General features: G+C 37.1%; 1 protein-coding gene across 4 annotated transcripts in view; it reads right to left on the bottom strand.

The window, feature by feature from the left end:
- Positions 1–14,535, bottom strand: part of LOC122653784 (AP-1 complex subunit gamma-2-like) — a 47,345-nt gene that overhangs the window by 13,001 nt on the left and 19,809 nt on the right. For all 4 annotated transcript variants that reach the window (XM_043847720.1, XM_043847719.1, XM_043847721.1 and 1 more), the window contains 8 exons: positions 13,867–13,957; positions 13,118–13,281; positions 8,636–8,690; positions 2,378–2,500; positions 2,194–2,289; positions 1,954–2,081; positions 1,485–1,589; positions 1,118–1,380 (listed from right to left, as the gene is read on the bottom strand). In XM_043847720.1, coding sequence (XP_043703655.1) covers positions 1,118–1,380; positions 1,485–1,589; positions 1,954–2,081; positions 2,194–2,289; positions 2,378–2,500; positions 8,636–8,690; positions 13,118–13,281; positions 13,867–13,957 — 1,025 coding nt within the window. The remainder of the gene's footprint in view (positions 1–1,117; positions 1,381–1,484; positions 1,590–1,953; positions 2,082–2,193; positions 2,290–2,377; positions 2,501–8,635; positions 8,691–13,117; positions 13,282–13,866; positions 13,958–14,535) is intronic.

Here is a 14,535-nt window from a genome sequence, read left to right as displayed (position 1 = left end):
ATTTGATCCTACCGGAGTAACTTTCTCCACTTTGACACATTTTATTTCTGAATCTTATCTTGGAAACCAATTATTGAAATCTGTAATTCATCTTCTTAAATTCTTGCCATTAGATCTGAGATCAGATCTGAGCAATCTTAGTTGTTAGTTCAGATTGGTAGATCCAAGCAATTTCAGCCCTTGAAACAAATCTTGGAGATTGACCAATCACCCTCAGATCCATTTTGGTCGATCTGCATTATCAACACATTTAAAACTTATCCCAATTAGTCCCACTCAGCTAAATAAAACCTGTTTTGCAATTGACTTCACGAAAGGAACTAATTAGAGCCAATCATATTAATCACTGATATGTTAGGTTATAACCTATCAAGATACACAATGGGTTATTCATGGCTTGTATCAGGATTTAACCAATTAAATATAGTAATATACTATTAAATAATCCCCCCACCAGATTTTTTTAGTCAGGTGTCGTTGGTGTGTTGGACAATGCGGTACTTCCAGCCATCACATGTCAGTATAACACTGAACAAAATGAAGACCAGACCTAGGGTTAACAATTTGTCTACAATCAGTTAGCTCAAAGCAAAAACATAATACTATTCAGTATTTAGAGAAAAAGAACTTCCCCGACAAAGAGAAGAAGAGATGCACCTAACACCTAACAAATGTAATAAGCAGAAATAGAAGTGAAGTGACAGAGAAAGAAAAGTCTCCCCAGTAATTCGGAGACCTATCACCTAAAAATGAATTACAAATACTAAATATATAGGCACAGAACTCAAGCCAAAGGGATGGAAATATTATTGACCAATATATTATGAAAACTATACCATAACTAACATGGGAATGAAATTTCCATCCTCATTGAATAATTTAATGAAGAGCATTCTGGAATGGGTAACCTGCGGGATTTGTTTGGTCAAAACAGGAATTAGACCCAAGGTAAAAAACAGAGTTCCTGTTTCTTGTCTGCTGTGTTGCTTATGTGTAGAAAGGACTGCAACTTTATCCTCTCTGGTCAACGCTAGCACAACTCATTTGGAACAGATTCAATAACAAGTGATGCTGCACAATTTTTTGTGGGAAACAGAATAGCATGACGAAAGATAACCTGATAGCGATGGAATAGGAGCCAAATCTACACCAAGCAGATCTTGAAGAAAATCACCACCAGAAGAGCTAGGAGCAGGGACATCATCTGAAGTTAAATCAAGCAAATCAACAAGAGGAGCAGCAGGAGGTTTGGCAACTCCATTTGGAAGATTAAGTGAAGCCCCTTTAGGAGTTGAAACAGTTGGCGGCAAAGAGCCACCAGCTCTTTTTCCACGATAAGTTGCTTCATCTAGAACTGGCATCCCCTCAACCAAGGCAGGCCTGCGGGTGACACACTGTAAGTGATTAAAAATTGAAACTTTTTCATAATGTTTCAAGCGAAAAGCTTTGTTAATGATACAAAACTAGAAGGATCAACTCCCAACCTGATATTTTGATGCTTCTCAATTATAGAATTAAATTCAAGAGATCGTTGCTGCAGTTCTAACACAAGGCTTCCTTTGTGCTGAACGATTATGTCCCTTATCCTCCTACATATATCAGTAACAGAAGCATATATAATTACATAATAAAAGGACATCGTACAGAAGAAAATGTGTAATCATGAACTAATTGGACGAAAAGCACGAATGCAAATAAATATGAGCAAAAGGCATGGGAAAAAAAAAGATTAAAGAATGCCTATCAATGAACTAACCTTCAAATGCCGAAATACCAGATAACAAGGTGAAACTAAAAATAATAATCCTGGGCACTAAATGAAGGAAATTCACAAATGGAATGTGAAAAAGCACTATATCATTCATAATGCAATGAAGTAATTTTTAGAAGAGTAAGAACATTAACTTTTCACCCCTGTTCTCAAGGACTTGTGTCAGTGAAAACATCACTTACTGTGAACAAGATGGGAAACGGGAGGAGAGCTTTAAAAGAGCAACTAAAGACATAGCTCGAGTGGTGATATCTGATGTGTGACGCTTCATGGCAATCTCTAAGATATCCACAGCATCAGATTCTGTTACCTGACACAGAAAACTCAGGTTGGCAGTACTCACTTGCAGATAAATAATCATTGAGCAATTTTGAGAGTAAGTGCTCCAATTCAGAAACATGGACAGAAAATAATGCACTTACAGTAATTGGTTCCTCCATGTCAAGCATCCCAACATTATTGACCAACATTTCACAATATTCCCCAATGCACCAGACAGCCACTCGAATAAGACTTTCCTGAGAATTGAGTATCCTTTCAGAAACAGCAGTGTACACAGCATGTAATCTTAACCCATAAGTGTTGTTAAATTCCAATGTTAACTACCTGTTCACCTGATGTTAGGACTGCCTTGTAAAGGGCCCTTACTGTATATCCATGGAGGTCAGGAGCATTGGTTATTACGACAATAAGGGCATGCCAAACTTCATCCTTCATAAAATTTCCAGCCTGATACAACACAAAGAATGAATACTACTCCAAAAACCACTATACAGTCCATCACATTCAAGAATTCCTGAATAAAAGCCTTCAAAATTACAAGTACTGGAGTCAGAAAAATATACTAAAATAATCACTGTGACGGATATTTCTCAGTACGACTAAAACTTTAAAAAAAAAAACAAAAGGCAAGGTAGAATCGATACATTAACTCTTTAAAGATAAAAGTGAAAGAGCTGTAAGCCGAATCGCAACATTTTAATCTTTAAAGATAAAAGTGAAAGAGCCGTAAGTCTTTTGGAAGTCTATTTTCTTTTGATAAATATCAGATTTGTTGAAGTTGTGGTGATGTTTATAATTTGTTGTAGAGTTTAGTTGTGTGTCTACAAGTCATCATGTTGTTTAGTAATTATTGCTTATGGTATTGTTTAAGTTGTTAAGCAGTGACTACCGTTGGGGGTCTTTTATGGATTAAGTTGAATTAGTCATGATTCTTAGGAGTCATAAGTTATATAAACCATGAGCTAGGTTTTCTCTAGTCCATATCTCTTCTCTTCTTGTTTCTTCTTGTTTCCTCCTCTTCTTCTTCTTCTCTGATCGGGGGGTCTTTTATGGATTAAGTTGAATTAGTCATGATTCTTAGGAGTCATAAGTTATATAAACCATGAGCTAGGTTTTCTCTAGTCCAATCTATCTTCTCTTCTCCTTCGTCCTTTCTTCCTCTTCTTGTTTCTTGTTTCCTTCTCTTCTTCTTCTTCTCTGATACTGAATATATTAACTCTGCTTTAGTAACAAGATTAATTAAGAAGGCTGAGAGGGTGGCTAGAAAAACAAACAGTCCTCACCAACAAGCCTAAAACAGTCTCACATTCCTAAGCAAAGGGAAAAAATGAGTATGTAGTAGTGTAAGGTTCAATGACAAATGTTTACTATCCAGACCAGCCTAAAGCCAATTCATCAACCAGGCCATTAGTGGACCTCATCCTCCAGACAAAAAAGACGTCCCCCATAAAGCTGAGGCTTCTGGCCCTTCTAATGAGTCTCCCCCCTTAAATCAAGGGGAAACAACCAATCCTTTAAGATCATCTTCAACTTGGCAGTGATAGAGTTGGCAAAAACCAATCAGTCCTGAATACCTGAGTATAGCATTAGTGCATTACCTTTATAATCTCTAAATGCACACATGTATGCCGACCTGGATTGCCTAGGGAAAGTTCAGCTTGACAGCATTAAAGGGAAAGTTAATCAATTCTTGTTGAACAAGCTATGGGTCGAAAGAACACAACCTCAGTCCAATTTTTCATAATGTAGTCGTCCTCCAATGTCATTGTCCATCTACCCACTCTCATAGTAATCATCTCATTCACTATTTGCACAGGTCTCCCAACCTCAAAAAAATTTTTTATTGTTCCACCCTTTCCAAATCGTCTAAACAGTAGACAAGAAAGTGTACCACCACAGTAACTTCCCCCCTCATCATGAGAGACTGTAAAAACCTAAACAATCTTGGATACCACTAGAAAAGGTCCAATTAATTCCAAAGAATCCTAGAGAATGCTCCTAAATTGCGTTGCAAAGTGATATTCAATAAAGAGAGAAGCAGTCTCCCCATCCCCCATGCACATTAAACATGCCTGAGGAAAAATAAAGCTTCTCCTCTCTCTTCTGCAACCTGTCACATGTGTTCACCTATTCATGACCATAGTTGTCATGGCGTCGCCATATCGAGGCCATGGCGGCACTATGCCATCATATCACTGGAGAAGTGGGCATATCGACCACCAATATGGATGATGTAAGAATATCGACCGATATGGCCTCCATATCGTCGCCATGGTGCCGCCATGGACGCCATACCACGACATATGGCCATATCGGGCGACATGGTTGTTTCAAATTATAAAACTCAATTTTTTAACAACAATTTTTTTTAACCATTTTTTATTTTAATGCTTTTTCCTTAACATAAAACAAATTAAAAAAACATCAAACAGAAAACACTAATACACTATTGACTAATACACAATCACATATTCACATCAGCAAAAAAAAAATTTATTTAGATGGGTTGTTTATTAGCTTTATTCACTCAATATAAATTACGTTCTTGTAATTGTTTTTTTTTGTTTTGTTACTTTTGTAGTCACTTTCATATGAATCATATCTCAACTCATGATTTTTCAACTTTATTATCAGTAAGACTATTGCTATCAATTATTTGATAATCCATGACTTCATATACATTAATGGATATTACACTTTCATGAATTAAACCATAGTAGATTAGTAGTACAGTTTCATGTTAATTTTTGATGTTATAGGGTATATATTATAGCATACTAAAATAAAAATAGAGAAAATAAAAAATAAAACATGGTTGATATGATCGCCATGGCGGGCGACAAGTCGATATACCGACTTGGATCGCCGTGACAACGTGACAAGTATGTTCATGACTGATATCCCAAGCTAATTCCTTGTACTTCTTTTTTTAGGGGGGGGGGGCTGCTTCCAAATCAGCTTGTGACTTGTGAGGATACACCACAGGGTGGACTTGCAGCGAATGGTGACAAAAATAAAGAGATTTAGAAGGGGGGAAAACAATAGTGGTCAAGGAAAGAAAAACAACCTTAAGATAGTCAAGTTTGTGGCCTCTTGGAGATCAAATTCCCCTCAGGATAGGTGACTATCCCACTTGGAGTTGCATAGAGGATCCCGATTAAGTTTTTGTTTGGAGTCAGATTATATAAGTTAGATGTTATGGGGTGGCTAGGTAGTTTGGTTGATGAGTCTATGGTTCAGCATTTGTTTTATTTCTTGAGTTTTATAACCACCTCTTGATTAGTAATGCAATTGTCTCGGTCAGGAGGTTACCAAGGGCCTTATTATGCTAAGCCAGACTTCAGTTTGATGGTAATCCATGTCGGAGTTGTATTGAAACATTGCATGTTTAAATATATTTTTGGTGACTACTAACTCGTGTTTGTTGATGAAAAAACATAAGCTTGAATTGTTAGTTGATATCCTCTCAAGCGTCAAGGTATTTCATGAAGGCAAGCCCAAGAAAGTGGAAGGATTTGTCGAAGCAAGCTTTCCAAATTGGAAGATCAAGATCAAGCTTGGACGAAATTGGTGGCATGAAGTTGAGAATCCTACTTGAAGATGAAGCTTCACTTCATTAACACCAAGTGGAACACGCCTCCTCAAGTCTTGGTGTTGTGAAGACTTAGGATTTAGTTTCAACTTGTCTTGCATTTTAAATTACTAAGTTTGAAATTGATTCTCATAGCACTTAGACCCCCACAAGGACTTAGCTTTAAGTCACCTAAGCTTAAGTGGAGTAAAGCTCCAAGTTAGAAGGTTGACCATAGCAACTTAACCCCAACCGAACACATGATGGATGCAATGCCTGAACATAGAATGAGTCAGTCATGAAGTGATCAATATGAGACCTATTGAATTCAAGTCATCTTTCATTAGGATTTGGAATTAGGTTGATCAGATATACAGATGAGAAGTTATGGCTCAAACAGCAGGACTGGTCCAAGCTGTTCAAAATGCTGGTTCTGTCAACCTGCAACTTCATGAGCAATTTAGGACCTTGTGCATTCATCTTTGGCCCGAGCTCAAACCTGGAAGAGATTCGTAGCTCTTTGAGTCATCTTTCATATGGTTCAAGAATCAGATCAATCCGAGCTCAGACGAGAAAGTTATGGCCAATGTACCGATCACCGTTCGGAAGCAAAGCTGTGACGGATGTCCACGAGGAAGGATGGGCATCCACGCCGAAAAGGCCAAACTGGTCCCATGTTCCACGGACATGCACGGGAGTGGACATCCACCCGGCCCGAAAATATGATCGTTAGGATGTCTAACGGCTAATTTTTGAAGAGGTTTGCTTGACCTATAAGCAGGGGATTTTGGGACAACTTTCTACAAGACTCTAACGTTTAGAATGGTTCGGCAACCTAAATCGAACAAAGACAAGTGGTATATTACAAGTGGCTATAAACGCTAATTCACACCCCCCCCCAACACACACACACACACACACTTGGCTATTATAAATAAACTCAATCTGATGGGTAGATTCTCATAAAACAGAGATTGAACTTCAGACACATATGCTGTCAAATATTCCTATTACAGACCTGTAACAGCAGTTAAAAATAATACCAGACAAAGAAAACTTGGAGAGCAATAATAAAGGATTAAGTGAGCATAGAAAAGAAGTTCAGAAATCACCTATTAAGAGGCCACATTGGAGAGAATATTTATTGGAATATTGGCAAACAGTGAATAAAAAAAGAAAGAAAGAAAGGAGAAAAGGAGAAGGGGATATGACGAAAGGCTTCACCACCTACGGCCTGCGGGAAAGGCTTTGCCACCAGTTCCAAACCAAGGATTCACCACCTTGGGTTGCCACTTGCTTCACCACAAGAGTTACTCTTAGCATCACCATCAACGAGAAACAATCAATTGATCAAAAGCAAAAATCTCTGGGCAGCAGGACCTACATTATTTATAATAGCCAATGGCCAGATTACAATAATAGAAACTCTCCTTGCTACTTGGCTGTCTAGCAAACAATAAAAAGGAATCCTTTCTAGAAAGGAACCTTAGCTATTACAAGGAACATAGAAAGCAAATAAAATAGAAACTAGGATGGAATCCTTCTAGACTCTAGAGGATCCATTGCTATTACATGCAAAAATAAAAATAACAAAATTAGAAACTTCTACTTAATTTCTATAATTCTATATTAACCACTAAGTAGTTCATTACATGGAATTAGAAACTAACTACTTAATCCCATATAGGCCATAAATACCTAATATTTGGGCTCATAGAATGGGCTCGTTACAATACAAAACTCAAAATTACTTAGCCATGACCCATATAACCTATTGGGGACTTAAATATGGGCCTAACCTAAATCCTAAAATCTTCTTCCAGGGGATGAGAATTGCATCAGCATCCTTGACAGCTTTGCTATCGCCAAATTCTTTTTAAAAAGCTTAAAACTTCAAGAAATTCAACACTGCCACCTAGACACACCAATTAAACCCCTAACTCTATCCTTCACACTATCAATTTCTTTTCTTTTCTTTTTTTTCAATCCCAAAATGGTACACCTACATTCATCTCAACATGGAAATCCTAATCAGGATTCCTTCTTTTTCATTCAGCAATAATAAACCATCCAGAACCAATTCTACTCAACTCAAAACAAAGATCAACCCTTGAAACAATCTTCTTGATGTGGGATCTCATATTTCACATCAAAATTTTAAGCAGAGTAGATTTATAATTCCTTTTCCAATATCAAAGTTAAAAAGGGAGAACTCATTGATACAATGATTGAAATTCCGAACAGAAACCATGAGGTTACAGGGTCACTTCCCAACTTGACTTCCAAGGAAAGGAAAAGAGATGACAAAGAAACAGAGAAACATAAAGATTTCACATCATGATACCGAATTTCATAAAGAAAATTAGAGAACTATTTGAATTGGTAAATGATAAGAGAGGAAGCAAATTTAGCATTTTATCATGTACAGTAAATAAACGAAACCCTAACACCCCAAAGAACACCCCAATCCTCCATTCTTGCCAAACCATTCATGTTCCACATGTCAACGGCAAAACCATGTTGCATTTTCATCACTAGACCTGAAAATCTTCAAACACATTGCTCAAACAAGCTCTAACTTGGATTCAACACAACGACCTGGAATAATTCTAAATCTTCAAAACTACTATTCAGACAAGCTCTAAATTTATCTCAATCATAGCAGGTCAACCAAGAGGATCAAGGCCATGAGTTTGCATAAATTATTACATTAAAATCAATTAAATTAGTGATAACAGCTTTTTGACAGCAGATATTGAAAAATCTTAGAAAGAGGTTTCCCTTTAGATATAGACATTAGTCATAGTATATCTATATGACGATTAAGGGTAAATAAGAATGGTTTCCTTCAAAGAGCAGGACACCAAGGAATTCTTAACAACAAATTTCCCTACAAATCTCCCCTGATATATGAAACAACGTTTAATCAAAATATTTAGATACCCTGAAAAGGCATCCAAGTGACACCCAGAATCATACAAAGGAACCTCAATTCATGGTTTAGTACCAACCTCGGAGAGGACCTTGAGGATCTGATCAATGTACCATAGTTTTTCTGGGGAAAACCTGTGGGAAGAAGAGAATGCTCATATAAGATACTCATGCATTTGAAAGATATCATTGAATATTCATTAATATTCTAAATCACATGGATTTGGGAGCTGGTGTCGCGGCAAAAATTTATCAAGGAGTCAGATCTGCCTGACTGTTAAATCTTAGTATATGTGACTTCGCTTACAAGGATGCACAAACAAGGAATGTGATGCAGGCAGGTGTGGCCTGCCTTAATTTAATTGAAATATGATACTCACGAGCTGTGCAGGAAAAATTTTAAATAAAAGGTGGGTATCTAGAATTTTCTCATTATTTAAAGATAACTAGAGTTCCGGAGCACAAATGATTGCCTATTTAGACTTCTTTGTTACAGTTGAATGGACTGATTAGAAGTTGTTGGAATATGTAATCCAGAATACCCCACGGTATTCTGGTCCTTTTGGGGTTAGTTTATTTATTATGTTATTAGTTTATGTCGGCTATGTGGGTTTTAGTCCCACATTGCCTAGTTTAGTCTATTTGTAATTTCCCCTCTATTATAAATAGAGGGGTGTACCTATCAATTAATTCATTCAAGTAATTTACAACTTCCATCTTCTCTTCTCTCTTTTCTTCTCTCTAGAGTTACTGGTTACAGGTCCTAGGTTTTCTACATGGTATCAGAGCTAGGCAACCAGTGACTGATTCTCTCCGAGATTGCTGTTTTGAGAGTCGTTTAGGGTTCCTTCTTTTTAGAAAGAACCCTAGTTCATCGAAGAAGAAGAAGAACTAGGGTTTCATACATTGAGTTGCTGATTTGATTTGCTCAGGTTCAGATCCGATTTTTCGGAGATCTATTTTCTACAGTGTGTTTTTTTTGGAATCGATTGCTGTTCTGTTTGAAGATTCCTTGGAGATCAATCAAGGTTATTATTGGGAACAGCTCTTTTTTCTGGCCAATTTCGGATCTGGTTCTTGTTTGCTGCTGCTTTTATTTGAGGAATTTATTCCTTGTTGGGTACGTGATAAGCTGCCGCTACTACAATACCCCTGCCACCGTCAATGGTTGAAGAAGCTCTACTGCTATGGTTGAGTTCTTCGATTTCTGGTTTCCAGGGTGATTCTTGCTGTGGGAAACTTTATTTGGATAGATTCATCGACTGTCGCTGCTGTTGTTTACTTCGATTGCTATCGAAGGTTTACTTGTGCAATCAAATCTGCAGTTCTTCTGTTGGTTGCTGCCTCTGTTTCATGAGGAATAAGACTTCCTCTTCATTGTGGCCATTTACTTCTATCTATTTGGTGCTGCTATTTCTTCCGTGGTTCTTGAAAGTTGATGGGTTGAAGACAATTCCTATTCTGGTTTCTCAGTGGCTGGTTGCGTGACTGTGAGGATTGAAGAAGGTATACCCCTTGGTTTCCCCTTTGTTTCCGCTGGTTCAGAGCCGTGAATGTCAAGAGGTAGAAGACAGTCGGGACTCTAAATTCTCATCATTTTCTTTTCCCATATTACCCCTAGTTGGTACCGTGAAGGTCTCCAACACTTTCTCAGTTAAGCCCTATTTTTCAGGTTCCACCTTGTTTTATTCCCTATTTTCCAAGTTTGCCCCCATCTTCTCTATTTGTGTTAGTGAAGTATCTTTTTACGAATGGCTTCTTTGTTGTTGGTGGTATTTAATGCTATTACCCTACCTTTAATTATTACCCCTCCTTTCTCTATTTATTTCACTTAAGCCATTCTCTAAATTTTCATGTCATCATGTGCCATCATTACCTTATTTGAGTTTCCAGCTTTACACTTATTTTTTGAAGTTATTTACTCCTACACCCTATGGCCTTCTTTGTTTTTTTTTCAAAGGAATCCTAACCTGTTCACCATATTTACCAGAATGCCATCCCTTATTCAACTTTATGTTATTTGCAATGTTTCTTTGATCCATTACTTTTTTATTTACCAAGGGCCCCTTACAAAATTCTGGTTATTTACGGAACTGCCATTATCTTTTAATACATTCCCCTATTTGACTACCCAATTGACCCTTGAAAATTCTGGTTTATTATCAGTTTGCCCTTTGGCTTGGTTTGTATTTAAAAATGGATTTCCACCGAATTATAGACATGCCATCCTTCTTTTTTTTTTTCCAACACCGTTCCCTTTCAATAATTCTAATTCCCTTCATATCCCATACCTTTGGCATATACCCATAACCACTTTGGACGATAATGGTATTCTCTAATTTGCCATTTCTTCCTTTTTCATTACCCTTAGCACCTCTTGGAAAATTTTGGAATATTATGTTTTTGCCCTATCTCTTACATCATCTCTGTTATGTTCACGTGTACTACACGTGAGGGGGGGATTATGTACAATACACCTGCAGACATTGCAGAACGCAGAACATACAAGAACATTGGTGCAAAACATAGAAGATCAGTTTTCTCCACCATTGCTATTGGGTATCCTTTGTTATTGGGTTGAGTTTGCCGTAAGGGGGAGATTGAAGTATTGAAGAGTATTGAAGATATTTGGTTGTTGCCTATTTGAGGATTTTCAGTTGGGTTGATACGGTATTTTTTCCGCTGCCTGATTCAGTTTGTTTTTCGCTACTTGCTGTTCTAGTTATTTTCCTTCAAGATTCTATGGCACTATGACAACCTGAGATTCATCACTGGATAGCTATTGAAGGTCGTTGAAAGCTGCCTTTTTTGGAAGACATTCCAGTTCCGGTTTGCTGATCATGTCTGTCCAAGTTTTGAAAATCTAATTTTTCAAGTTCTTGAAGATTTATTTGGGAGCTGCATTCATATGTCAAACTGGATTCTGCTGCAACTTAGTTTTTTTCCCATTTTGTTCAAGTTGGGCATTAGTACTTTGTATGCGCCAACTTGAGGGAGAGTGTTAGCATTATTATGGAGTTCTTTTTTTTATTTAGTTCAAGCTGGATTTTCCTTCTTCTCTTATTTGTACAATCCAGCTTGAGGGGGAGTGTTGGAATATGTAATCCAGAATACCGTGGGGGTATTCTGGTCCTTTTGGGGTTAGTTTATTTATTATGTTATTAGTTTATGTCGGCTTTGTGGGTTTTAGTCCCACATCGCCTAGTTTAGTCTATTTGTAATTTCCCCTCTATTATAAATAGAGGGGCGTACCTATCAATTAATTCATTCAAGTAATTTACAACTTCCATCTTCTCTTCTCTCTTTTCTTCTCTCTAGAGTTACTGGTTACAGGTCCTAGGTTTTCTACAAAAATGTATTTCCTTTATTCAGATTTTTCGAAGAGAGACTGTTAAGTATCTCAAAGAATCAAATAAAAATATATTTTATTATGATTGAATTTACAAACCTTAGGAGATTTAAACCTCTCCCAAACACATCTACGCTCTCACAAGAAGATTGGAAGGAGATTCAAGGATCTTTGCCCATATTTGGATTGAAACTTCAAGAAAAAGATAATCCCCTAAAGATTAGCATCTTGGTACAATTTCCTTGCTAGATTTGAGCAATGTTTAGATGCTTACATGACATTCACATAATAATATGAAAGTTTGTTGGAGTTTTGCAACATTAAAAATTTAAAACCCCCAACTTTCTTGAAAGCCATTTTCCCAAAGAAAGATTAAGTTGAACTGGCTTTGTCAGGCCCATGTACTCGTATGTTAGTGCATTAGGTTGATTGCTAATGAAAATGCATTGACAATAGTATGAATAACTTCTTGTCAATATTTTGATTAACAAAATACCTGCTTTATATATATATACACTGCGGGGTTTGGGGATGGTCGTAATGTACGCAGCCTTACCCCTGCTTCACGGAGAGGCTGTTTCCTGACTTGAACCCACGACCATTAGATCGCAATGGAGAAACCTTACCATTGCGCCGAGGCCAACCCTCTAGGTTGCAAGGACACAATACATGCGCTATACACTTGTAAAATAGGGTGCAAAACAAAACTACCACTCTGGGGTTTTTTTTTACATCTAATATATGTATGTATTAACGCTTAAATCAGCATCCTCTAAAGTTTCATTGGAAAATTCTACGTATTTCCCAAATTAAACCTCATTTAACTTCATTTCCCAAATTTCTAACAAACTTCAACCAGATTTCGACCGTTTCGAGGAAATATTCCGATTTGACAGATGCCAAAATAACCTATTCCTGTCGAACTCTCAAAACTTGATCTTAGTTATGCCATCTCAACTGTTGGTTAAAATTCTAGGGAAAAAAAATCCATGCTTGGGTTTACCAGCCATTTTGGCTCCCAATTTATTATGGTTTACTTTCCACTGAAACGACATGCAACAGACCAAAACCAAGTCCTGATCATGCAAATACAGCCTGTCAAGTAAAATTTCATAAACCATCTGCAACTTTAAAGCCAAGGGCAAAGACTTCTACTAGGAGAACAAAATACTAGGAGAACAAAAATTATAAGAATCAGGTAACTTTTTCTTACTTTTCAACAATCGAGCAAATTTTGGCAGTAAGATCTCCCTTGAATTCTTGATCGCTTATTTCCAGATAATCAACAAGCTCTTTTGTCAAAGGCTTCACATTGCTTTCATTCACTAGCAGATAGATGAGTTCAAGTGCCCTCTTCCGAATGGAAGCATCTGAATCCTGTTAAGTTGAAAGGTTTATGAGTTGGATACCTCAAATCAATGATAAGTATGGCCAGCTATATTTACTAATTCATAACTTAGTAAGAGTCTAAGACATTTTTGAAGGGGGGTAAATATCATGAGGAGATTTGCATAAACAACAGCATTTTCCATTATTGGTAATTTACAGGAACAAGTTGCACCTCAATTTTCTCTTCTTTTTTTTTGGGGGGGGGGGTGTGTGGGAATTTTTCAGTAACTTGACAAAATAAATTATCAGAAATGATATTAAGGCATCCCAAATATTCAATGGAACCTTGTCCAACATTGATACATCTCAAAATTGTAAATAGAACAAAAAAATTTACACTGAAGCTTAGTCAAAAAGAACACATCAGATGCTGTCAGATATACAGACTAAAATACACTGGATAGATAATCATATGTCATAATGTGTCTTGATTTTCTAGTAAGTAATATATGCTTATATGAGAGCACTTTTGACCAATTAGGAGCCTGATGAAGCATTAACCCAAAAAAAAGGTACTATAATGCTTGAATTTTGAGTGACAACCAAGAACAACCAATCATACGAGTACAATACCTTTACACATTCCAAAATTGTTGCCCGATGCCTCTGCACTGCTTGGGCATCTACTGCAATAGCCTTCATCAGCATATTCAATGCAACATATCTGACAACGGGCATGGATTTAACTACATAAGCTATAAATAAGATAAACGCACAGAATATTTCCATAAGTTCCAACTAATTGTTAAAGCACTAAGACAAACTCATAAGGAGAATGACCACAACCTTTGTTTTATAGTTACTGGAAGAGTGAAACATATCAAATATCAGTAAGACGGAACAAGAGGCTTATGACTTACGAATTTGAACTATGGAAGCAGATGGCAAATTTTTGAAAAGAGAACTAATTAAAAAACCAAGAGTCATTAGTTGACCAATATGTTCCCACTTTCCAACTAAAAAGTAAAAACAGAAGGCTAAACCCTAGCAGCTGGACATCTTCTGTTGTGCCCCCTTACATCGCACAAGAAAGGAGTTTGATTACTTCCAAGTTTATAGTTCCATCTTCCCAGTGGTAAGGCGGGGTACTAAAAGCCAATGGAATAATGTTAAAAGAACCCTCCTGCAAAGGATCCTTTAAAGTCACTGAATCAGGTGTCTTCATACATCCAAAATTAAAGAGAACAACTCTGGTGTGATCCCAGATTCCAAAAACCCTGTTTGGGTTTGCTATGGACCCAC

The sequence above is a fragment of the Telopea speciosissima genome, chromosome 3 (assembly GCF_018873765.1).
Source record: "Telopea speciosissima isolate NSW1024214 ecotype Mountain lineage chromosome 3, Tspe_v1, whole genome shotgun sequence".
Classification (NCBI taxonomy): Eukaryota; Viridiplantae; Streptophyta; class Magnoliopsida; order Proteales; family Proteaceae; genus Telopea; species Telopea speciosissima.
The sequence above is the reverse complement of the archived record's forward strand: the minus strand, read 5'-3'. Positions and strand labels throughout refer to the sequence as shown.